The sequence below is a fragment of the Daldinia decipiens genome, assembly GCF_022478715.1.
Source record: "Daldinia decipiens strain CBS 113046 unplaced genomic scaffold F4813scaffold_1, whole genome shotgun sequence".
NCBI lineage: Eukaryota > Fungi > Ascomycota > Sordariomycetes > Xylariales > Hypoxylaceae > Daldinia > Daldinia decipiens.
In genome coordinates this window covers 142,696-166,730 of record NW_026054544.1, presented here as the reverse complement: position 1 = coordinate 166,730, position 24,035 = coordinate 142,696, and the positions used below count along the sequence as shown (strand labels likewise).

Below are 24,035 nucleotides of genomic sequence, written 5' to 3'. Positions count from 1 at the left end.
AAGTTTAAGCTCATCCACTTAAATCTAGGTGTGTGCTCCTAGATTAGGGTGTTCGTAGCATCATGTCTATGACTCCAACCCGTCATAGAAACTCGTCATAGTAGCATATGTAATAGTATGGTCATCATGCACTTTAGAGTATTAATACTGGTGATTCATCATGAAAACAAACTCTCCTGTCTGCATCTGTTTAGAAACGGATTATAAGTACGACAAACATCTCCCCAAAATATCCACCAGAGGCTTTTGATAAACAATGTACTTGCAATCGCTTCGACTACGTACATTCTCCGGGTTAAGACAGTTTCCGTTCAGAACCAGATCTATTTCTATTACTTCCGCAAGAATGTCCAGCGCAGACAAGTCGCACGCCACAGGCCAGTCCAAAGTACCCGGAAAGGTTCAAGAAAAGGTACCCAAGGATGTAGAGGAGTCTCTTCCCGACAGCGTGAGTCTAACAATCTAGCTTTTAAGATATTCATTCATAGTTGCTTCCGCTGACCATCTCGAAAGATCCATCCCACGGGCAAGAATTCAAGCGAATCCACTAGCAAGACTCACGCAAAGGGCGGAGGAGAGGAATCAATTCTACCTAAGAAGGTTCAGGAGAAGGTTCCCGAGAGTATTGAACGAGCTGTGCCCAATGCCCTTCATAACACCGGAGATAAATGAGACTGCTAGCATCATAGATGTATGGTGGTGTCATCAACAGTATGAGAAGACACATGTCTCAGTTAAGGGAGGATTAGGTAGTTCAATATTTGAGAATGGTTCCTTAAATTCATAGTAATTTTAGGCTACGATATGTTAAAGGACTACACCAATTTTGTATAAGTTCTAATCTGGATGTCTGTGAATAGTGTTCGTAAGAGTGTTTTATAAAGCTACGATTATAACGATTAGGTACAACGTCAAGATTTACATAACCTGATGTATTTGCCCCTTTTTTATGTGGCTTGTAAGAGTATGACCGCTGTACATATGTAACCTAGTACTTAGGTACATCATCCCCCACCAAACTATACGTAGGTACCTCTCCGTTCATTATTGGGGATTAATCGCGGGGCAATTTTGATTTGCTCAGAAGCTCGACGCGATTCCATTTGATCTTCCAGAACCTACCCTACCTTATGTACCTCCAAATTTATGCCACGACAATTAGTTACACTCTTTTAATCTACACTAGTAACTCATACTTGCACAGCCAAGCAAGTACTTCTCACCCATTTTCTCATACTCTCCTTGAACCCTCTTCTCTGTCGCACGCTGTTCCCCTCCAACTTTTACAACCTCGGCCACCATGTCCACTGCTGTGGTCTCCGCTGATGATGGCCTCGAGCCGACCCTGCAGTCTATCCTAGACCAGAAGACGTTGCGATGGATTTTTGTCGGTGGAAAGGGAGGTGTAGGCAAGACGACAACCTCGTGCTCTCTTGCCATACAACTAGCTAAAGTCCGTCGCTCGGTTTTGCTCATCTCGACTGATCCTGCTCACAACTTGTCCGACGCCTTCTCCCAGAAATTCGGCAAGGAGGCGCGATTAATAGAGGGATTCTCCAATCTAAGCGCTATGGAGATCGACCCCAATGGAAGCATTCAGGACTTAATAGCCGGACATGGTGAGGAAAATAGCGATCCGCTTAACGGCGTGGGGGGCATGATGCAGGATTTAGCATTTGCAGTGAGTACTACGATATGACATGACGTCGCATGCTAGCAACTCAAGCTAACACCATGTTCTAGATCCCCGGTATAGATGAGGCTATGTCCTTCGCAGAGGTCCTCAAACAAGTCAAATCCCTCTCGTACGAAGTCATCATCTTCGACACCGCGCCCACAGGTCACACGCTCCGTTTCCTCCAGTTCCCATCCGTTCTCGAGAAAGCTCTCGCTAAGATTTCCCAACTCTCTTCCCAATATGGGCCCCTACTTAACGGCTTCCTCGGAAACCAAGGTACACTTCCGAATGGGCAAAACTTGAGCGAAATGATGGAGAAGCTAGAGAGTCTTCGCCAGACTATTTCTGAGGTCAATACACAATTCAAAGACGAGAACCTAACCACGTTTGTCTGTGTCTGTATAGCTGAATTCCTGAGTCTGTACGAGACGGAACGTATGATTCAGGAGCTAGCTAGCTACAACATCGACACACATTGTATTGTGGTGAACCAGCTGTTATTCCCCAAACAAGGCAGCAACTGCGAGCAATGCAATGCCCGACGGAAAATGCAGAAGAAATACCTGGATCAAATCGAGGAGCTATACGACGAATTCAACGTGGTCAGAATGCCGCTTCTAGTAGAGGAAGTCCGGGGCAAGGAGAAGCTGGAACGATTTAGCGAAATGCTGATCCACCCGTATGTGCCCCCTGAGTAAGGTTATATGCGGACTCGATTGGGTCGTCTGGGGTTAGGTAGCGTGGCGTTACGATGCCTTTGGGCCGTGATAAGGGTGTCATTCAAAGGAAATAGAGGCTCAAATGAGACCGGGGTGCTATTGGCATATGTATGTACTCTAGTGGGAAGATATCACATCGGTACTGAGCGTATTGTGATCGTCCTATTTATAGCTCTAGCATTGGAACAAGGCATGTAATACAGTTAATACCAATCATAAGATCCCCACAGATGTCATTACCCATTACAATGCAGGAACATATGGTTAAGTCATTGGCCATTCTTCTCTATCGGCCAATTTGGCCGTAGGATCGTTATGAGATGACAAATGTCACAATCACTAAATATCAGATTTGCCATATAACGTACTTGCTCGCTAAGTTTCGATGCTTATAGGACATCATATATAGGTGAAAGCTCTCAAAGATGCCTGTCCTGCATAGACCGAGAGTGAATCCCAGACGATCATCGCCATCATTGCCGGTTCTCGGAAGTCTCCTTAGCTTGTTGAGTCATTGTTAGACATAACTATAGTGTAATACTTTATTTACTCAACTGCACGTTCACGGGCTTTGCGGATTTATTAGTTTTGGCGCCGATGTTAAGTTCGAGAATCAGAAGATAAAATCCATGTTAGTCGAGCTCTACTAGTTAGATATATAAAACTACAAACAGCCCTCAGTATAAATATGGAGACAAGCCAGCTTTCGCCATAAACTGTGAAGCTATCAAGCTATTCTGGTTCGACGTTGACATTCGCCATGCAGCCTATCAAGATTTACAATGGGCCTCACGGTCAAGGACCTAACCCTTGGAAACCCATCATTGTAGCCGAAGAGCTCGGTATACAGTATGATATCGTCTGGATTCCGTACAGCGAGATCAAATCCGAACCGTACACTTCTCTGAATCCCAATGGACGGCTTCCCGCTATGATCGACCCGAATAAGAATGTCATACTCTGGGAATCCGGCGCCATCATCAACTATCTCATCGCCACCTACGATAAGGATCTCAAGCTCACGTATGGAGACGACAGGCTTCAGGAGAAGTGGCAGCTTCAGAGTTGGCTCATGTTCCAGATGAGCGGCCAAGGCCCTATGTTTGGCCAAAAAGGTACGCATTTTAAAATTCTAAGACACCTTACTATCCCCATAGGAAACATTCAGCTAACTCGATTTACTCGCGGAATAGTATGGTTCACGCACATCCACGTAGAGCAGAACGTACAGACGGCAATAGATCGCTACGCAGCTGAGGCTAGGCGCATCATGGGCGTAGTAAACGATTCACTGCGCAAGCAGAGGCAGAAACTGCCGACTTATGAGAAATCCCTGGGCGTCGACAATTAGTTTCTTCTATGAGATACATAGTAGATTGAGATAGATAGATACCTAGGTTAAGCCGCTTTCGTCTTCAGGAACAACGGGCGATAATAGCTTTCCTAATCGAGTAACCTTTTGAAGATTGTCTAACGCTTAGGGATTAAGGCAACACAGTGTATTACCATGATCGATCATACAGTGAATATTATGAATATTATATTCTGTATTCCACGGTGCTTTACCGCCTTTTCCCCATGTTCATCACCGATATTACAATTTACACTCGTGATAAACCACCAGTTACAACAAGATAGCTTAACCTAACTTCGTATGTAACGGGACCACCACACGCATCCGCCAATGTATTTCCAAGTACCTAACATGAGGTATCGGTTTTCAGAGCGAATGACGGATAACGTTTTGGGAGTGGCGTGTGGGGCGACTATGCATACAATATATACCTAGGTATGTATCCAAAGCAGACCAGCAGACCAGGCCATCTCAGGGGAAATAGTGGGCTTCCAGTAGGGGGGTCATGGCGGGGTAAGGTAGGTATTGTACAACAACAGGTAAGGCAGGAGGAGTAGGTAGCTTGGGAATACCTAGAGAGAGGCAGTTACACGAAGCTTTAGATGAAGCCTATTTGGTTATTTGGTTACACTGCAATTGTTTTTAAACTTTACCCTTCCAATCCTTATTTTCTCTTATTCAAAGGTTAATTCGAATAGACCAATCTAGGCAAAAGAGGAAACCAATTAAATAAATATATAACTACCAAAGAAATAACTACTCAAAATCTTCAAACATGGCTGCCGATATTCCTATCATCGACGCACACATTCACCTCTATCCCGAATCAGAGCTCTCAACTTTAGCATGGTCCACACCTGAGCACCCGCTGAACAAACAGCACTCGCTAGAAGAATACAGAGCTGCTACCGAGGGCTCGACACCCCAGGGCTTCATCTTCGTAGAGACGGATCGGAAGAATGACCTGGAAGCTGGGGAGAAAGGCTGGGAGTACCCGCTCCAAGAGGTCTCCTGGCTGAAACGCATCATCACCGGCCAGCCAAAGCCGGGCGAGGGCCATACGGCGGAAGACGCCTCGCTATGTACCGCCTACATCCCTTGGGCACCGCTACCCAGCGGCGTTGCCGCCATGGAGAAGTATCTCGACCTAGTAAAGCAGGAAGCAGGCGAGAGCTGGCCCAAGGTCAGGGGCTTCAGATACCTGCTGCAAGACAAGCCCAACGGGACCATGCTTCAGGATAACTTCATCGAGAGCTTGAAGCTGCTCGGCCGTCGGGGCTTCGTGTTCGACTTGGGTGTCGACCAGCATAACCGCGGCAGGGCCCAACTCGAGGAAGTCGTCGAGATGATCGACCGCGCACACGACGGTGTTCCCGAGGACCAGAGAGTCACGTTTATAATCAGTCCGTGCCCACTCCCCCCTTCTCATAGTGTAAGCCCCAAGCAAACTAACACCCACCCACAGACCACCTCTGCAAGCCCGACCTCGGCATCTACAACGTGCAAACTAGCCCGTCCTTCATCGCCTGGCGCACCGCCATCTTCACCCTGAGCAAGTGCAGCCGGACGTACATGAAGCTATCAGGCGGCTTCGCCGAGATGCCCGAGGCCCTGCGCCAGCGTTCCCCCGAAGATATCTTCGACGCCATCAGCCCCTGGCTAAGCGTTGTGCTCGCCGCTTTCGGCGCCTCCCGCATCATGTTCGCGAGCGACTGGCCCGTGTGCACCGTCGGCGTCGGCGACGACGCTTGGAACAAGTGGAAGAAGATCGTTGATCGCCTGTGCTGGATGGCCTCGTTTGAGGACGAGGAGAAGCGCATGGTTTGGGGCGGCACGGCGCTCAAGGCGTATGGCATTGAAGCATGATGATGATGCGGTTTCGGCTGTTAATACAGAAGAACGGAGAGGAGAGGAATATTGATGCTACATCCCCATGCGTTGCCGTGTTGCGCATTTGGTCTACACATGTTTAGATCTGATGGAAAATTGTTGAGACGGGTTTAGGAATTTATTTATACGGTTTACTACCCACCTACGTATGTGGCTGTCTCGCAATAGGCTAAGTTAAAAATGGTATGTAGGAGATACTGTCTTGATGATTTATTATAAGACATGTTTATCCTTAAAACATGACGCCTCGTAAGCTTGGCAACAAGCACGAGCAACATCCCAAGTACCTAAGGTATAGGAATCGATATTTGCCTGTGAGTTTGTCCTATTGTGTAACATAAAGTTCCCAGAACGAACTCTCCTTACGCAAATAGTAGCAGTAAATTTGATAAACATCGCGGAAAGGGGGCTTCTATTAAATTATAGATTAAATTCCAAAAGACAAATCGTGTCAGTTTCCAATGCCATTGGCCCGAGTCGCACGCCTGAACGCAGCATACGCTCCCTCTATAAATATGCCGCCCACGCGATGACTCCATGAATGCAAACTCTACCTAGGTACCTAGGTATTTACCATAGTAACGCCCAAAATGCCATCAGCATTGCCAATGGGTATATGAATTCGCCGCTAAGTAGACTTCCCGCTCCGCTCGTATTCATGCCGCAGCACTGGCGGTTGTAAGTGACATTGTTCATCTGAGCAGCCACTTCGAAGACGGACCCTGCAAAACCGCCCATATTGTAGTAGTCTACGTTCAAGAAGTTCGGCGCTCGCCCCCAGTCTGTGCGGCAGTTGTTAGCCGAAAGACCAAGACTGCCAACTCCTGTCACGTTGTTCGTTACGTTTAGCTCCGTCCGGGCGGGCACTAGCATATCGGCGCCAAGGATGGAGAGCTCGATGTTTAGGTTGTGGTTGATCATGTACAGCCGGTTCTTGGCATCATTCTCGGCCAAATTCGGTGGCCGTTGCACGATACAGGGGAATGCCTGGTCAATCGGGTCGAACGGTGTCTCCCACAGTTGCGAGAACTCGTCCAGGAGCCACGGATATTGTGTTTGGTTTGCCATGTAGTCCATGAACATCACGACTCGCTGTCCTTTCAGAACCATTTCGCTTAGAGTTGGCCAATCATCCAAGGCCATAGGTACGTAGGGCGGCGTGTAAATGTACCGCAGTATACCGGTTTGCTCGATATATGGCACGTATAAGCTGGGAACCGAACTATAATATATGTTAACTGCTGTCTCTACAAATTAGTTTAGGGTTAGATTTACTAATTTCCATTGCCTAGGAGTATGGTAACTACATCGTAGGGATGAGCTGCAACCCAGTTCTTCACTTGGGTCAGCCAGTCGGTGATCGGGCCAGCGTCAAGGATATCGCAGCTCGTATGACAGAAGTGAGGCTCGTTCCCCCCAGTGGGCCATTGTATTTGGCCCTGGATAAATCGGACACCGTCATTTAGCTGAGACGTAACATCATACTGTTGGTTTGCTGCCAAATTGTTTGGCGTGATAAAGGGGGAGTTGTGGCAAGCAACGTATGTGATGTTGCTATATTTTCGACTGCAAAACTCGGGATAATTGTTGCAGGGTTGCGTATTGGTCACTTCTGGAGTGGGTGACGAAGTAGAAGTAACATTCTCGCCGGATAATGCCGTTGTCGTTACAACAGATCCAGTCAGAAATGTCACCGTCTCGCTCTTCGAGGACTTTATTGTAGACTTTGTTGTGCCGTTGGAAGCTATAGAAGTACCATCGGTCTCGATCGAGCCAAGGCCAGTGCCTAGAGTAATCTGGGTAGAAAAGGACTGATATGCATCGGTCGGAGTCGTAACTTTAGTTAATGAGACTGTCGAGCCAGTCATAGTAGTTCTATCGTCACTGATGGTAGTTTGCCCAAGCACTCTAGCGACCGTGGCTAACAGCGCCAGGCTTCCGAACGGTGGTGCCATAGCTTCGTAGAGGTTGTACCGAGAGGATTAAGTGTAGTTAGACATGAAGAAAGCCACTTGAGGGTATTCGTGATGAGGTAATGGTATCGCAGCAAGAGAAGGCTTGGATTTGTTCCAATCACCTGAAAGAAGAAGAAAAAACTTTTTGAAAGGTTGAAATGATAATGTCTCTGCTTCGACAACTGGTTCCAGCAACGTGCCCACCCCTGGTGACTTAGGTCACTTGGTGGTATGGGAAGTCATTTGGTGGGCTGTAGGTACTTCTAGATACATGAGAGCAAACTTTTATGTGGGATCAATTTACAAGCCAAAAGTTGGAAGGCTGAGCTACATGTACCTTACTTGATAAAGGCTATTGCATAGGATACCGCTTAAACGGAACTGTCGAGTGGTGGATAACGAGCTGTCCTGAAGCAGATTGCAGGGAAAGAAGCAGGGTTTACACGCGTCTGTGGCTGGCTTCTGCTTCTGTTGGCGCTAGCGAGTGATGTCAGCGGTAGCTAAGAAATAGCTGAGAAATACGGGGCGGAACTGTAAACCTTGTCTAAAGCTTGCAAGTCCCGATTTTCATTATCAAGTCGATCAGTATCAAATCATTTTAGTGTCTGCCTTTAGCGCATATTTAATATACTATGTATACCTAGCGGGACACTTATGGAAAAGGTGCCTGGAATGCATTTCTATTTGAATAGACAGACAACAAAAATAAGCTATAACTATTCGAAATTAAGCGCGATCGCACGGATGTAACAGGGATAGTTGAATTAAAATAAAGCGCTTATTATATATTCGTATACTTATATATAGGTAGGTATGTACCTAACTTCGCAATTGGCGGAATAAGCTCAGGCATGTTTCAAAATATTGATAGGTACCCAAAATCTGGTTCACTGCTACAGAGCCCACAAAGTGTCTTGGCAAGTAACAGCAAGATCCGTTACCCGGCAGTCGACATAAGATGTGCAAGGGTCCTTTGAGTTCCTTGAGTGGGCCCAACCTTACCTTGGAAAGCTTCCAAACTCTAAGCCTCAAAAAAGGAGTAAATGTACTGGAGTTGTACCTACTTGGTACCTCTCTGATATCAATTATGTTGACCAATCAATAATTACATATACGATGATCGCCTGTTCAGATCAGGCTTCCCCCCCCCCACTGCTCTTACTGACTAGTTGACGATCTCAACGACAACTCAAAAGTGTTTTTTATCTTCCAATGTTACCTTGTTTTTCTTTCTATGTACAGATCCGTACTCACGTGCATTTGGATCTCGTGCGGTTTACCCGTCAGTTGTTTTCAACAACCATTCTCCGCAATCCACTCTGACTTATATCTTCTGACCAGTTTATGAAATCTGTGGTTAACTACATCTACATCTACATAAGCTGCTGAGACTAAGTCCTGGGAGATTGGAGAAACCCGGCGCACTTTGAACTATAGGATTTATCGAATATGACATTTGGATCTCTCTCTAATTTTCGAAGGCGACCGGCGACAGCGACGTCTTCTCACGATGGCCAAAAGGAAAGCCCCCAGCCAATCATTGAAAACCCGGCCGTCTTAAAGAGGGAAACTAGAGCACGTCGAGTTGCTATCGGGATATCATGCTTCTGCTATATAATGGCCGTCATCTTCTTGATTCTGGTAGGACCCGATTCTTCGCTTGCGTTTGGACAATACTAACCGCCTCTTCATTTTCTAGGTCGAGATAGGAAATACGAGAAATGCCCCCCTCATACGTGACATGTATTTCTTCAAACTTGATCTTTCCGACATTCTTCCCCAATCAGCGCCGACAAGTTTGACTTTGCAAAACTCGATCGCACGGACTTTAGGTCTACACGATTTCTATCAGGTTGGCCTCTGGAATTTTTGCGAAGGATATAATACCGAGTACGTAGAAGCCCCTATCTATAAGAACTCACAGCTAACATGTATATCAGTGGAATCACATATTGTTCAACCCCGACTACTCTCTATTGGTTCAACCCAGTAGAGATCCTACTTGGCGAATTATTTGCAGGAGCTTCTATCGCGTTACCTGCCCAAGTGAATGAAATCTTGAATATCTTGCGCATCGCTTCGAATATCATGTTCGGATTTTTCCTTACGGGGCTGCTTCTGAACTTTGTTCTGATGTGCCTAGCCCCAGTTGTCGTGTTCTCGCGATGGTGGAGCGGTCCTTTGGGTTTCCTCGCCTTACTTTCTACGCTGCTGGTCCTGATCGCTAGCGCTCTTGGCACAGCTATGTCTCTTATTTTTAAATACGCCTTGACATCACAAACCGACCTAAATGTCAATGCTGATGTCGGTCTGAAGATGCTTGCATTTATGTGGATAGCAACTGGATTTACATTGATTTCCTTTATTATCCATGCTGGCTTATGCTGTTGCTGTACATCGCGCCGGGACATCCGTACTGGACGAAGGACTGCAAGGCATGCCAACGAGGTTACCTCAAACGAGAAGAAAAGTAGGACGACAGCAGCTGCTTAGGGTTAATAGTAGAGGCCTTTGAGCCACTGGTTAGAGAAGACATTTCTACGGAGATTTTTACCGAATACCTAAAATATTTCATGCGTTTAATCTTTACTAGGATAGTTTGTGGGCATAGACTAAGTACCGGGGTTGGAAGGGCATTCCAGGGAAAATCATTAGCATATTTTTATCAATCAAATCACCAATAAATAATACCTTATGACGACGCAAGCAGCATAGTCTACTTGGCCTATAGTTATATGTTATGTAACTGCTTATTTGTACAATTTGACTTGAGTACATATCCATATGTGTGTGCATGTACATACTTCTATTGATGTAGGTATGCCCACTATGTGGCAAGTTGGGTAGAGATTTAATGCTAGAAAGGTTCGGTTGGTTGGTTCTCGGGAACCTCAACGCAATCAATCGAGATGAGAAAGGGCCGGAACAGCGGGAGTGGGGCTAAAGGCCATATTTTGTCACGTGCGGAATTTACATAGGTATCCCTCAGTTTCTATTTCTACAAGCACGGCTACCGCACGGAAGTATCTGACTAATATATCCGTGCCTACCTATCTAAGGCACCTCCTCTCCCGCGCTAGTTCTCTTCATTCACAATCACCTAACGCTTCCTTCTTCTTCTCACACTATTAATTAACCTCCTCTTTCCCACCCAAACCCCATCATTTCCATCACCTATTTCTTTCAGGTTATCACTTCTGCATCAAGCTACGTCTTGTTGCTACGATTTTTTTTAGTATCGCGACCAGCCATCGTCCTCGCTGCTGTCTCCGCCTTCTGCGACCGTGCACTCGAGATCCTGACCAAGATCAACTAATCATTATTCCCTCGTCTCTTCGATCGCCTTCATTCAGCAACGCTGCTATACAACATAAAGGACAAGCAATGGTTCGCTGATCCGTCGTGAACTAACTTGTAATCAGTGAAATTCTGGTAGGATAGGCTGGTGGTCTCGGGCTAACGAGATTTTTGACGGTACTCTGGGGTCGTGGTGTGGACTTCTGGTGGCATTTTTGCCTTTTCATCACAGGAGCTGATCTGGTGGTCAAGTCCGCCTTTGGCTTTGTACATCTCCATTTTTCTTTTACTGGAGAACGAGCATTCGCTGTTCTTCCAGGTACAGACTGAATTGATACCGATCTACTTTTTTTTTTCTTGCCAGTTGGTCATTGAGAAGAAAACAGGAAAGAAAGCGAGAGTTACAATAGTCACGCAAAGTTCCTCAACAACCAACAAGAATACAAAAACTCTCACTAAGTTTGCGAACAACCCACAACAGAATTGCATCAATTGCATCATATATTTCATCCAACTTTCTAGGATCGTCTGTTGCCCAACGCCTCGCGATTTATTGCGATTTTCTTCCCCTTTCTACACATCTTGTGACACGCTTTAGGCGTACTATTTTCAATCATGACTTCCTCTGTGTTTTTCAAGTTCAAGTCCCAAAAGGAGCCGTCACGTGTCGAATTTGATGGCACTGGTATCTCAGTCTTCGAACTCAAACGTGACATAATCGTAAAGAGTGGCCTAGGCGATGGAACGGACTTCGATCTAGCTATCTATTCTGAAGACGGAAGTGAAGGTATGTTCTCATTCTAGATTATGTGACCAAGGTGCTAATTAGCTTACAGAATACGACGATGACACAACTATTATACCTCGATCTACCACAGTTGTTGCTCGCCGACTTCCGCCTCAGAAACCTGGCGCAGGTCGAGCTGCCCGTTATGTCTCGGGAAAGATGCCAGCAAGCGCGAAGAATTCGTCACGACGCGAGAATGCGACTAAGGTGGCCAAGCCCGCCACCATCGGACTCTCACAGATGAACGCGGCAATGACCGAAGAAGAGAAGATGATGGCCATGTTCCAAGCTCAATCAGACCAGTGGACTGCCCAGCAAGAGGAGATGTCTCAGTAAGTTTACTAGTAAAACACGATCTTGTCCTATATATATGCTAACAGGTGGTAGTCAAACTGCAGTATACAAGCCAGGCGCAAAGAAGCCTACCAATGTCCCTGATCATGAACCCCCAAATGGCTACATCTGTTATCGATGCGGACAGAAGGGGCATTGGATCCAAGTCTGTCCTACTAATGACAACCCTGAATTTGACAACCGCCCTCGTGTAAAGCGAACTACAGGAATCCCTCGTTCGTTCCTAAAGACTGTAGACAAGTCAGCACTCCAGCAGACTGGTACAGACGGCGAGGAGGTTAAGCCGCCGGCTGGTGTCATGGTCAATGCAGATGGTGAATTCGTGATCGCAGAGCCTGACAAGGCTTCGTGGGAGCAATACCAGGCAAAAACAAAGTCGTCGTCAGCTGCTCAGAAAGCAGCATCTGCTGGGGATAAGGATCTTGAAGAGAAAGGCCTATTGTGCGCCATCGACAAAAGGATGTTCATAGACCCAATGAAGACTCCATGTTGTGAGAAGACGTATTGCAATGATTGCATCACCAATGCTCTCATTGAGAGCGACTTCGTTTGCCCAGGTTGCCAGATGGAAGGGGTGCTAATTGATGACCTCAAACTAGATGATGAGACATCTAATAAGATTCAAAGCTATCTTAAAGAAAAGGAATCACTTAGAACTAAAGAGCGATCAAACAGCCCCGCCGCGGTAAACTCTCCATCCCAGGCATCGGATAAGAAGGGGACGCCTGAGGTAGACTCGCCTAAGAACCAACCATCAGTTCCAGAGAAAACTGTTCCAGAGAAGACTAAGTCACCTACCCCCCCTGTCAGGGCTATTAAGTCTCCTTCTGCCGAGGCACCAAAGAAGTCGTCTACCCCTACCCCATCACCTAGTTCTAGTGCGACTCCCAAGCCCCAGGAGGTAGCCTCTAAAAAACGGCCGGCAGATGATTTATTAGAGAATCCCAAGATTCCAAAGGGACCCAAGGCTATGCAAAGAGCGAAGGAGGCCAAGGATATGCAAAACACGATGCAGCCAGGCATGAACAACATGCCTAGTATGATGCCTAATATGATGCAATACCCAATGAACTCTATGAATGGCTTTGGCCAGTCTAATATGAACAATATGAATATGGCCATGATGATGGGCATGAACCCCATGATGAACCCCATGATGGGTATGAATGGAATGATGAACCCGGCAGCTTTCCAAGGCATGAATAGCAACGGCATGTTCGGGGGGAACTTTGGAGGCATGAACGGTGCTGGTATGGGTAATATGAATGGCGTGGGTATGAATGGTGGCTATAACAACCAGAACCATCAACCACATAGGCCCAACTTTACGACGCCGAACAATGACAACGACGCCTACTTCCGTAAGCCTGTCAACCCAGGGCGACACCAAAACAAACAACGCCGAGTTCGTCCCAGTGATTATAGGGAGCTATAAAAACCCTTTCTCATACGAGTACGTATTTCGTCCCTTTACACGACGAATATGACCACACATTTTATGGCCACATCGAGAGTTTCTCTCCTACGACTGTACATTACACAACCACACTTCATTGCATCTTGATTGATAGGGGTCAGTCACGGGCGTTAAGTCGATAGGGGTCCACGGTTGGACACAAGAAGGGAGGACTAGCCATAAGGGAGTTGGGCGTTTTCATCATCATCATCATCATATTTGCTCTCGAGCTGCGCAAGCAGCATCGGCGAGAGTAAAGGGGTAGGGGTAGGGGTAGGAATTAGTGTTGGTTTTTGGGGGGGGTTCTTTCAGGGCCGGGTTTGCATGAGCCTCGGGCGATACGACCATGACAATGTCTCATTTGGATGCGGCGTGATACGGGCTACTTCCCTTCGGGTTAGAGAAGAAGGGAAGAGGAAAATAAGAAAAAAAGGTTACAGTAGAGAAGACTCAAGATGTAGGATTCGTAACTAAAAAATTCGAATCAAAGATGGTCTTGCTCACGCTTGATGCCCCCCTTCCGCCCCGCCCGATGTATATGTGAGGAGCGTAGTTTGCCTAGATTACAGATAATACACGGATGTGATTCGTTGCCTACCTACATACTTAAGTATCTAGAGGCCATAAAGACGTTCTCTACCTTGAATAGCATTGTTCCAGACTACGGGTTATGCTTTACCCTTGTTTTACCTTCCTACACAAAGTGAATTGTTCCTATTGTCATACCTTCATATGCGTTTAGTTGCTCATTCTCATTATCCACACGCTAGCTTGGCCTTGCCACCCCTTCGGCGAAGTGACGACTCTTTGATCATGGCAGTGTATGTATCATTCTGACGTTAACTGAGGTTGTACTCTAGGGAGAAGGGAGTACAAATGTTTTTTATGCTGCTATGGACCTCATGCTGTACATTCGAAATACCTGCAGCCCGGAGTTCCTTTAATATACAATTGTTTACCTACCTCGGTCTAATAACAATTTACGTGCTACGAGTGATACATATGGTAGATTGAGAATTGGCACATTGCTTCATGAAATGTCACTTGAAATTTTACTATTTTTCCAGGTCTAATAGGATTGAATCTCTTGCCAGCATTGCTTTAGGGTTTCAATATCCCATGGGCTTATATATAAACGTACCACAGCCGTAAAATGGCCAGCGCATTAGCTTATAAGCAATGGCCTTTATATAGGCTCATCGACCATCCAGACACTTAATACTGTCACTGTCACAAGGTCGCGGTTCACGAAGAGTAGTTTCAAGTTTGATGAATAGATTCAACAGTCCTCTATCCACCCTGCGGTGGCAGCTATAATTGACAAAATTCTGCCTTCCCAATCCATCCATAGGTCTCTCCTTTTTAGAGGTAGAGGAATGATTATTTACAGTGTGGCTTGCCCAGACCTTCATAGTAGGCCGAATCCGAGACCACTCTATTTAATTCTTCTTTTTAACATCCCCAAAAGCCGTCGCCGTTCAGCTCCCCGGCGGACGGTCTCGCTGTGTTTCGCTAGAGCGGGCTAGTCTCGGGGAGAAACTACCGCTTCATATATGTTGTCGGAAACATACGAAACGATCGCACGATCGGATTTCGTCTCTCGACGATCTCAATCGTGGGGGCCGTAGCATCGACCCTGATGGGTAGGCGCATCGGGTGCGGCAGGACTTGATCAATAAGAACCAGCTTATGACCGGGTCTGCCGCAAAAAAAAAAAAACCCGTGCTGATGCAATGGAACAACTGGACGAGCAGAGCGAAGAGAAAATTTGCCGCTCTGTGCCCGTTAATGAACGAACAGCCTCGATATCTCGTATCTTCGGCCTTCTGGCGTATTATTATGTGCTGCTTGGTGGGACCCCCCAAGGGGTGCAAGTCTTTACGCGCGTACCACAATGCCGTTTCGGCGGGAGTTGCGCGGGACGTAGTTTTCTTCGTCGCCGCTGGAGCAAGAGGAGGAATCATCGTCACTGAAGCCGCATCGGGTACCGCCACAGTCGATCTTAACGCGGTCGCCCTTGCGAGTAATACCGTATCGTTCGCAAGTGCAGTTGCTGCAGTCTGAGGCGGGTGTGCTGTAACCGGAAAGCGATGAGCTTGGCGATGAGCTGTCAGAGCGGTAGGACAGGCTGGAACCGGATGAGGAGACGGGAGAGCTGGAGAAGTCTGTGACAATGTCCTCCTCGTCGAAACCGGCGCTGCCGAAGCGTGCGGTAAGTTCCTCGATGGTCTCGTCGTCGCAGTAGTCAGCATCTAGGATGTGACGGGTGGCGTGGGGAGACATGGGCTTGGGAGCCACGATCTGCGAGACGGAGAGGGGTCGGCCCTTAGGAATGTCAAGGGAAGAAGGGCGCTTGGAAGACCGGTGCTTGTCCTTGGATGATGACGAAGATGATGTGTGCTTGGACGAGCTCTTGCTGGAGCTGTGGGACTTTGATGATGAAGACTTGCCGGACTTGGGCACGTCAAGGATGTTTAATTCTCGACCGGTAGTGGGCTCGACGGTCGACGGCTCACTGGGGTTGTGCGAGATGTGGTATCCATCGATGATGTAGTAGTACCAGTATCGCTGGCCAGCCTCGAGATTGCCCTGAAATCGGAAAGTGCCCTTCCACGAACCTGATTTGCTGGAGGTCTTGTCCTTGGAAAGGGGGATCTGGCCAACGTAGTTATCCCAAGAACCGAGCAGATGAACGGACTTGATGCCAGAAGAAACGCGAAGAGAGAATGACAGTTGGATGGTCGACATTGTGATTAATATGCTATTGCAAAAATTGTCGTTTCTTAAAAAATTTCAAGGGGCTTTTTGAGCAAGTAAAAGCTAGATTCTCGTTCTATTAGGGGGTTTAGCGGTAGTGAATTAGGGGTATAGTTGGCCGGCAACTACTGTTGTGTATAGATTTTCTCGTTTTTGGGTATTAAGTTGTAAGAGCACAGCTCTTGTGTATTAGAAAGGCAGAAGAAAAAAAGAAGAAAAAAAGGGATTAGAAGAAACTAGAAACTAGCTTTTGGTGTTTGAGTGCTTGCTGAAGAAGAAAGAGAGGAAAAGGAAAACGACAGAGGCAGGCTGTGTCGTATTATATGAGTGGCGGCCGTATAGAGAAGCCAAGGGTGCGACCTAATATCAAGACCAACACGGTTGGTTTGTTTCCCAGCCTGCGGTGCGGACAAGATGCCGCCACGGCAGCTGGATGTGCGGGGCCGCCCATCAGCATCAGGGATGGGATCGTAGGTTCTGTTTGGCCGGTAGCACACATCTAATTCGACATAATGTCACTTGAGCACTCATCTCCCGCCCTAAACCATTCCAGTCTTCGGTGCAACGAAGATGATGTGTGCCGGACTGCATAGCTGGCGGTTAATCCAGAGTGGAGGGACTGATAGAAGCGTAGGTACAAGGATACCGATTTTGAAGAATAAATAGAAACTGGACGGGAAACAGGGCCAAGCTAGTCGGGAAAAGGCGACTGGGCGTCTAAACCCCTGTAATGATTGGCCGATAGCCACATGCCGGCAGCCAATACCAGTTTTCGCCAGTCACATATCACACATCGAGGTGCTGCAGCAAACGAATCAGAGAGGAAGAAAGCTCTGCTCTATCGACATATTCTTCCTGTTTGTTCAAGACGCCAACTTCGGACTCAACAAACCAGCATGGTTAGATCCATGTGGTCCATGTAGACGAATGCGTGGATTTTCCTGCGGATTTTCCTGCACTCTCATCTGCAGGCCATCATGAAGGCCTCATTGGTGAGGTGATGCAATTCCACCTACTCAGCTTAGGTTAGCTTCGCCCATTGACAGCGTCCACTAAAAGAGGTGATTGTTGATGTAGAAATTCGACAAGATAACATTCGAATTGGCAATATAATATGATGTAAGGCATATATCACAATTGGATAGAGGCCATGACTAGGATGATCAATTATCCACTAGTTAGGAAAAAGAGAATGGATTCTGTCATCTCTATCACCTCTCTCACCTCTAAAGCGATGACGGACGCGCAAGAAGGATCGATGGATGGGTAAGTACACTTCTCCACCATACCCTCCCTACCTTTCGGGAAGGATTTAGTAAGTCTAGAACTTCAACAAGCTCTAACTAGCGGATACCAAATAGTTCGGTTAGCTATCGCTACGTTGCTGTCTAGCCGGGCGACGGCGACGGAGTCTAGGTTGAACTTCATGCAGGTCATGTCACTACTAGCTCCGGCGGGTAGGCGGGATAAATAATAAGGAAAATCCACCGTGCGGCCGTGATAGTCCGAAGTAACGGCCCATCTCGAACTAGGTTGTTCTTGTTTATCAGTATCGCTATGTATCTTGGTGGGATGGTGGCTCCATGCCCTATGCTGACAGCCCTACTGCAGAAGCAAGAAAAAGCAAGAAAGAGGGGGAAATGGAGAATTAGCAATTTTAACTTGAACCTGGTCAAAGTGCAGTAAAGTGGAGGGAAAAAGTTGGATCCGCGGCCGGGAAAATCCCGGATAGCGCTTAATACCATAGTGCATGCATTAGCGTTATGCATAACCATGCATAACCTAGGTATGCAATAACAGACATGGGATGTCCTAACCTCTGAATGGTCCGGAGGATTAGCCTTAATCACATGACTCCCCCTTGGCACAGCGCGTCGATGCAAAGCAACAAAATCGCAGATGCAAGTTTGGTGATCACGCACTAAAAAATCGTGAATAACCTGGAGGAATTATTAATTCCTCTTTGGAACCCCATCACCGAACCCACGTCCACCGTCCACACGAGCCCGCTCTCCACCAAGATCGCCCCTAGATTGGAACTTTCCACTACCCATCGGTTCCCGCCCTTCCTTTCAAAGCAAGGGTGGACACTGATGGTAGTTTATTCCTTTCTTAGGAAGTTCGCTAACTCGGCTAATAAGTCTTGTGCGGGTCTTATTGCAGTCTCTAGCGCGATTCTGGCGCTTATTAGTCCTTGTAAATCTATCCAAATGTTATGAGTAGACGATCTCGACTTGTAGTAAATTGTCCCGTTGATGAAGAATATGTACGTAGGGTATCAACAAGCGCGTATCGACATGGGCTAATAAGTCGAAGCGCATTAGCCGGGCGTCCCGATAGAACGTCATCATGATTACAACGGGTCATTCCGCAGAAGAAAGCCTCGTCACCGAGGTCACTGCGTACGTCAGGTCCTACATGTCGAATTACGACGGCTCTCATGACTTCAACCACATCGAACGTGTTGTAGGACTTGCCAAATACATCCATGATCACTCACCCGGCAGAACTACGCGAGACCCACAAGTTGTCATCTTAAGCGCCCTTCTGCACGATGTAGGAGACAAGAAATATCTAAAGCTGGGCGAAGATGCTTCAACCCTGGTATACGAGCTCCTTCTCTCTCTAGGTGCAGCAGAGCAACTTGCGAACCGGGTTCAGACAGTCTGCCTAGGCGTTAGCTATTCGAGTGAAATCAAGGATCCAGCTCGGGTCCAGGATCTCGTCAAGTCTCACCCTGAACTAGCAGTTGTTCAGGACGCCGATCGGCTCGATGCTATTGGGGCTATTGGGATCGGAAGAGTCTTCACATTTACAGGTGCTCGGACTAAAGCGTCCATGGCAGATTCTATCCAGCATTTCCACGATAAGCTACTAAAACTCGAGAGCATGATGAAGACGGACGTCGGACGAGAGCTTGCTAAAGCAAAAACCGAGAAGATGCATGAATTCCTCAAGTGGTGGGATGAAGAAGCGGCCTTTTCTAGTGGACTGTCGGCTGCAATCTAAGAACAGCCCAGCCGCTTAACTACTTCCTTTATGATACTATTATCATCTATCTAGTTTGCACGTACGCCGACCACATATTAGATTACAATTGGAAGCCTTAGACCAGAAACATCCTCACCAATCCAATTTTTCCTTTTTTCCCAAATGAGAACTCCACCTATTCATGAGAGTCAATCGTGAAGCGTTCTCTTCTTCGCCTTATTCGAGACCATTGACTTTTCATGTTCACGAGTATGCAAAACATAATGGGCTATCCTGTACGTCCATAACTTCGCGAATATTCACCATCCCTCCTATGTCACCAAAATTCATTGCAAAGTCCAGGGTGACGTTCGTATAAGGCTTTTCGCCAAAATAGTTGTACGGATATGCCCACTGTGTATCAGGACCCCCTATATCCGACCTCCTGGATTCCCAGTCTACTCCTTAAGATTAGCAATAAGGATATTTGACCCAGGTGATGCATACCTTTTCGCTGCCAGATATCCCATAGACGATCTATGGCACAATGATGAACCCAAAAGATCGGGTCGACCGTCGAGGACCAAGTGTTCGCCATCTAAGTAATATACCATCAGTCATATAAAGAGAGGCATTGATTGTGGCTTTCTTACATCGCCAAGCATGCCCCCGATTCCTAGGTGTCCACCACTGTGGACTGACACTCCCAAAATGCCAAGGGTGAGACCCTCAGTCCGGTGCTCGAATTCGAAATAGCTACTTGCGTCCAGGACGAAATTTGCCGTATCGGCGTTTAGTGTTCGCAACATCAACCAAAGGCTAAAGTCTCGTCGAATACAACGAGGGGTGTATTCGGTATGCCTCCCAGGTCCCATCGATGCGTTGGTTTCGGCAAATGGCCCATTCGCAAGGCATCCTTGAATTATTCTATTAAATCAACTGCTTTAAAGGTGTGTGTATGTTCAAAGACGAGATAACTCACCACCTCCTGATCTCCCAGGTATATCTATGTCTGTTACCCATTCGTCCGGAAAATCACTAATGTCCTCTATGTAATCGCCGTTGCCTTATGTTCGCTCAGTATATCTTCTCCAGGGGATCCTGGGGCCTTATGTTTTACCTCCAAACCCATATTCGGGGTCGAAAATTGGCGAGCCTAAGAGTGAAGCTTCGTCAACGGCATCTTGTGTCCAGTCTATTGCTCTTATTCATCAGCCATATCTCTTCCTCTGCAACGAAGATTTACGGCACGGACCCCAGTATCTTCACAAGTTAACAAGCCCGTATTCAATCTACCTGATAGAGGAATACCTACGGTACAGAGCCCTCATATGAACATTCGTTTCGGAGAGCTTGTTCAAATAGCCATAAGAAGTATCGGTGCCATCTGATCACATTAATTATACGTAGGAGCCGCCATGGGAAGGCAGCAAGTCTTACGGTAAGAAATGTCCCTTGGAGCATATTAATTCCCGGCTTTAAACATAATAATTAAGGCGAGGACTCACGACCCAATGGATGTAGTCTGCTTGGCTAATATGCAATGCTACGAAGTCGTCGTATCGAGATTTAACTCCAGCGAATGTGCCAGATGTCTCCCCTGATCTAGACTGAAGGCATCTTACAGCCGATATGAAATCCAATCTCTGGTCCTGTGATAGCGTTCTCCTTTTAGATTACTACCTAGTTAGCCGGTGGTCTGCTAGTATGTCCATCCCGTCACAATTAGCAAAGACAATGGACGGCTAGACAGACCAGTCGTTCCTAACATATGATGTCCCGCACGATTCTTCAGATCGTTTCGATCGTATTCGGCCTGAGACCATATTTATGATCATAAAAGTGATATAAACGAATGAAGTAAGGGTCAACATGGTGATACGATCTGCAGGTAGACAATTTGGGAATGATGAGCACCCGGCATCTTGGGAATTAGAAGAAAAAAAAGCCACCCTATATAAACCATCACTCTTGAACTAGACCGTATAAGTCACTTCGTGGGTGTGCGTTGCTCTGCACTAACCCTACTAGAGATGTGCTTATGCTGGGTTCTAGATTAAGATAAATTTTATACAGCAACGCAAGGGATATCTGAGCGCACAATCCCAAACATTAGCTAGAATGGCTAACTAGCAACGAATAAGCAAATTATGTACGACTCTATGGACAAGGCTTTAATGGAACCTGTGTTTTCATAGCGTGTATCGACACATGAGTGCTTGTGCTGGGAAGCGTGTCTAATATACCTCTTTTAACCAGCAGCCCCTGACCCATCCATCGCTGATAATAATATGTTGTACGACGGGCTGTTTCCTCCAACAACTAGTCATAGTAATCTCCACCTGCGGACGCGGCACATACATATTAATCCTCGCACCAGAAACTTTGATATCCAAACTTATACCAATGTTTCAACCCGGAAACTAATAGGTCAAAGACCTACCATACGAGACGGCAGCAGCAAAATATGGATAGGTGCACTTCAAGGCTTACCAAGGCCGAAGTTTCGGATCCTTAAACCCGGAAGACAGAGCGCCACGAAATTCCCCGTGATAGACGGACTAGCTTCGACTAACACACATCGCCCCCTTGCAAAAAGCAAATTCTCCCTTCTGGATGCTAGGACCCTCGATTCACCTGCCACGAGGGGGCCATGTCGATCACGCCTCGTGGTGTTCCACACACAGACACCCGGACCAAGGCGGCGGGCCGGTTTTTACAGACATAATGACAGCGGGCCAGACGGCAGGGCGCACGCGCATCTTACCACTAACAAACAAAATGCAACTAGCAAACGGAATTAGTCGACCCCTTGGTTGGAACGCTCTATCCAGGGAGACGAGGGGCAAGCCGTAGCTGTATTTAGGCGAAACGCAAGCCCCGTCAACTGGCTAGGAGAGACGGGATCGCCTTTGCGTCCTAGCCATACATACATACATACATACATACATACACACAGGTAAAACTTCTTGCTCCGTATGCTTCGGGTCGAAGCCTCGCTGTCTACGTAGTCTCCTTACCTCGGCTCTGGGCAAAGGACACTCGCTCGCCCGCTAGCTACCCACGCCCCCACGCGCTCGATGGAGGCCAGAGGCGCTCCGGACCCTCACGGCAGGGAGGAGATCGGCATCAACGGGTGGCTGATTGGGTTCTCGACCATATTCTACGCGGTCAGACTTTTCGTCCGCGTAGCGATCACGAAATCCCCCGGCCTCGACGACGCGCTCGCGGGTGTTGCCTATGTAAGCCCTGCTCTGCTGTCTTGCTGGCGACTACCGGTTGGGCGGCTTCGGGGAACGTCTGCTGATTGGTGGGGGTTAGATGCTGCTTGTTGTGCAGTCTGGGATGGATATTAATGGTATGTATGGCCTTTGTGTGGGATGACGCGACACTGGGACTGCGATGCTAATGGTGCTTGGAAGCTGAGTTCCTTGGTAGAGAAATCCAAGTAGGCGCTGCATCGGAGGAAGTCAAGGCTGGATTCTTCGCGGTGTGTATTTCTATTTAGTTATACAGAGTTGCCATATCATGTTCCTTGATGCTGATCGATTTCTAGTCGTTGACGGTTCAGACGCTGGTCTACTTTTGGACGGTAGCTATAGTGAGGTTTGCAATTCTTGCTTTCTTGCCTCGAATTATCCAAGATAGTAAGTATTCAAACCATGATTTATAGATATACTCCTCAGTACTAAACCTATGGTGTCTAGGGAATATTAGCATAATCTCATGGGTTGTTGCGTTAGTAATTCTCGTTCAAACAGTGGGCTGTTTTTTATACAGACTTCTCGAGTGTAGTCCAATTTCGTAGGTCGCATGTTTAAATATATAAGTCTTGCCTAGCTAAATATTAACATGTCAGTATAGGGATATCCTCAAGTCTCCGACGACGAAAGGACTTAATTGTGTCGATCCCAATATCCATAATAGCATGATGGTAGCACACGGCATAGTAGGCGTTGTTATAGACGTAATTCTGCTTATATTACCTATCTGGATGATATGTGCCAACATGTTGTGGTCCAAGAAGATGATTCCGATTATACTGGTTTTTAGTGTCGGACTGTCCGCGGTAGTTATAGGGGCTGGGCGTGTGGTCATAATATCGAAGCTGGACTTCACTAAAGCTACGTGCGTTATATCCTTTCCCCGAGCTATACTACCTATCACATAGCCCTATTTATCAGGGCTGACACCGCCAGGCCTACAGAACTTATAACATCCCCTCCCTAGGAATTTGGACAAACCTCGAGAGCCATATCGGCCTATGGTGCGGCTGCTTCCCTGCTGTACAAGTAATCTTGCGAATTGGGCGTTTTACGTCTTCCAGATTTAATGTGGCCAGTACGGCAAGCATCAACGGTAACCAGAATGGAAACGTAACTAGGAGTAATGGAGTGAATAAAGTCTATGGAAGAGAGGGGGAGAGTCGTACCGCGATGGACAGTGAAAGCCAATATGCGATCGTATTATTAGAAATGGAAAAGAATAAGATGCCAATAAAAGATGGGGATGCATCTATTGTATGATATATCTTTTGGTGTGTTGGGACGTGAAGGTGTAGGGGCGTAAGGGGATGCAGAAACCGTTAACTACTGGTATTATATTTACTGTTCTATCCTTTCAACCGGACATTCCCTTTGTAATAATAATACCTAAGACCCAATAAACCTGGGTGTCTTGGTTAACTTTCTAGGTTAAAGATTTGATCTTAGGTTCCTTTAATTATCGTACATGTCGTCGCACATAGTACGGGAGTTCTTCTATTAGAGTAATATATATTACATATAAGCTGAATAATGCCCATCTAATAAATATGTA

The 24,035-nt window shown here is 46.8% G+C and overlaps 11 protein-coding genes across 11 annotated transcripts; 8 read left to right on the top strand and 3 right to left on the bottom strand.

Annotated features, from left to right (window-relative positions):
- Positions 1–346: 346 nt before the first annotated feature.
- F4813DRAFT_394792 (uncharacterized protein) lies at positions 347–756 on the top strand (the record flags this gene model as incomplete). The annotated part of the gene is made up of 2 exons (XM_049247610.1): positions 347–448; positions 514–756. The coding sequence occupies 2 exons, from the start codon at positions 347–349 to the stop codon at positions 670–672; spliced, it is 261 nt and encodes an 86-aa protein (XP_049104520.1). The 3' UTR covers positions 673–756.
- Positions 757–1,086: 330 nt separating this feature from the next.
- Positions 1,087–2,717, top strand: F4813DRAFT_2213 (anion-transporting ATPase-like domain-containing protein). Its single transcript, XM_049239805.1, has 2 exons — positions 1,087–1,681; positions 1,744–2,717. Exons 1-2 carry the CDS (start codon positions 1,301–1,303, stop codon positions 2,374–2,376), a joined length of 1,014 nt encoding a protein of 337 aa, XP_049104519.1. The 5' UTR covers positions 1,087–1,300; the 3' UTR covers positions 2,377–2,717.
- A 440-nt stretch (positions 2,718–3,157) lies between these two features.
- F4813DRAFT_384137 (uncharacterized protein) lies at positions 3,158–3,748 on the top strand (the record flags this gene model as incomplete). The annotated part of the gene is made up of 2 exons (XM_049246030.1): positions 3,158–3,512; positions 3,591–3,748. The coding sequence occupies 2 exons, from the start codon at positions 3,158–3,160 to the stop codon at positions 3,746–3,748; spliced, it is 513 nt and encodes a 170-aa protein (XP_049104518.1).
- Positions 3,749–3,789: 41 nt separating this feature from the next.
- Positions 3,790–5,736, top strand: F4813DRAFT_2161 (amidohydrolase 2). Its single transcript, XM_049239731.1, has 2 exons — positions 3,790–5,154; positions 5,217–5,736. Exons 1-2 carry the CDS (start codon positions 4,527–4,529, stop codon positions 5,615–5,617), a joined length of 1,029 nt encoding a protein of 342 aa, XP_049104517.1. The 5' UTR covers positions 3,790–4,526; the 3' UTR covers positions 5,618–5,736.
- Positions 5,737–6,124: 388 nt separating this feature from the next.
- F4813DRAFT_2166 (PLC-like phosphodiesterase) lies at positions 6,125–8,294 on the bottom strand. The gene is made up of 2 exons (XM_049239740.1): positions 6,917–8,294; positions 6,125–6,863 (listed from the first exon to the last, which is right to left on the bottom strand). Exons 1-2 carry the CDS (start codon positions 7,594–7,596, stop codon positions 6,212–6,214), a joined length of 1,332 nt encoding a protein of 443 aa, XP_049104516.1. The 5' UTR covers positions 7,597–8,294; the 3' UTR covers positions 6,125–6,211.
- Positions 8,295–8,937: 643 nt separating this feature from the next.
- Positions 8,938–10,137, top strand: F4813DRAFT_2158 (SUR7/PalI family-domain-containing protein). Its single transcript, XM_049239723.1, has 3 exons — positions 8,938–9,237; positions 9,296–9,486; positions 9,537–10,137. Exons 1-3 carry the CDS (start codon positions 9,046–9,048, stop codon positions 10,087–10,089), a joined length of 936 nt encoding a protein of 311 aa, XP_049104515.1. The 5' UTR covers positions 8,938–9,045; the 3' UTR covers positions 10,090–10,137.
- Positions 10,138–10,982: 845 nt separating this feature from the next.
- Positions 10,983–13,469, top strand: F4813DRAFT_394790 (DWNN-domain-containing protein; the record flags this gene model as incomplete). The annotated part of the gene is made up of 3 exons (XM_049247609.1): positions 10,983–11,680; positions 11,730–12,012; positions 12,068–13,469. The coding sequence occupies exons 1-3, from the start codon at positions 11,509–11,511 to the stop codon at positions 13,467–13,469; spliced, it is 1,857 nt and encodes a 618-aa protein (XP_049104514.1). The 5' UTR covers positions 10,983–11,508.
- Positions 13,470–15,196: 1,727 nt separating this feature from the next.
- F4813DRAFT_341060 (uncharacterized protein) lies at positions 15,197–16,559 on the bottom strand. Its single transcript, XM_049241263.1, has one exon. It carries the CDS (start codon positions 16,236–16,238, stop codon positions 15,369–15,371), a length of 870 nt encoding a protein of 289 aa, XP_049104513.1. The 5' UTR covers positions 16,239–16,559; the 3' UTR covers positions 15,197–15,368.
- A 1,632-nt stretch (positions 16,560–18,191) lies between these two features.
- Positions 18,192–19,368, top strand: F4813DRAFT_1143 (uncharacterized protein). Its single transcript, XM_049238537.1, has one exon. It carries the CDS (start codon positions 18,597–18,599, stop codon positions 19,254–19,256), a length of 660 nt encoding a protein of 219 aa, XP_049104512.1. The 5' UTR covers positions 18,192–18,596; the 3' UTR covers positions 19,257–19,368.
- F4813DRAFT_1268 (Di-copper centre-containing protein) lies at positions 19,369–21,299 on the bottom strand. The gene is made up of 9 exons (XM_049238667.1): positions 20,973–21,299; positions 20,726–20,885; positions 20,658–20,671; positions 20,533–20,604; positions 20,338–20,420; positions 20,200–20,283; positions 19,871–20,133; positions 19,725–19,815; positions 19,369–19,678 (listed from the first exon to the last, which is right to left on the bottom strand). Exons 1-9 carry the CDS (start codon positions 21,089–21,091, stop codon positions 19,482–19,484), a joined length of 1,083 nt encoding a protein of 360 aa, XP_049104511.1. The 5' UTR covers positions 21,092–21,299; the 3' UTR covers positions 19,369–19,481.
- A 998-nt stretch (positions 21,300–22,297) lies between these two features.
- On the top strand, positions 22,298–23,790 carry F4813DRAFT_1554 (uncharacterized protein). Its single transcript, XM_049239006.1, has 5 exons — positions 22,298–22,575; positions 22,774–22,864; positions 22,925–23,021; positions 23,082–23,345; positions 23,448–23,790. The coding sequence occupies exons 1-5, from the start codon at positions 22,573–22,575 to the stop codon at positions 23,548–23,550; spliced, it is 558 nt and encodes a 185-aa protein (XP_049104510.1). The 5' UTR covers positions 22,298–22,572; the 3' UTR covers positions 23,551–23,790.
- The last annotated feature ends 245 nt before the right edge of the window (positions 23,791–24,035 follow it).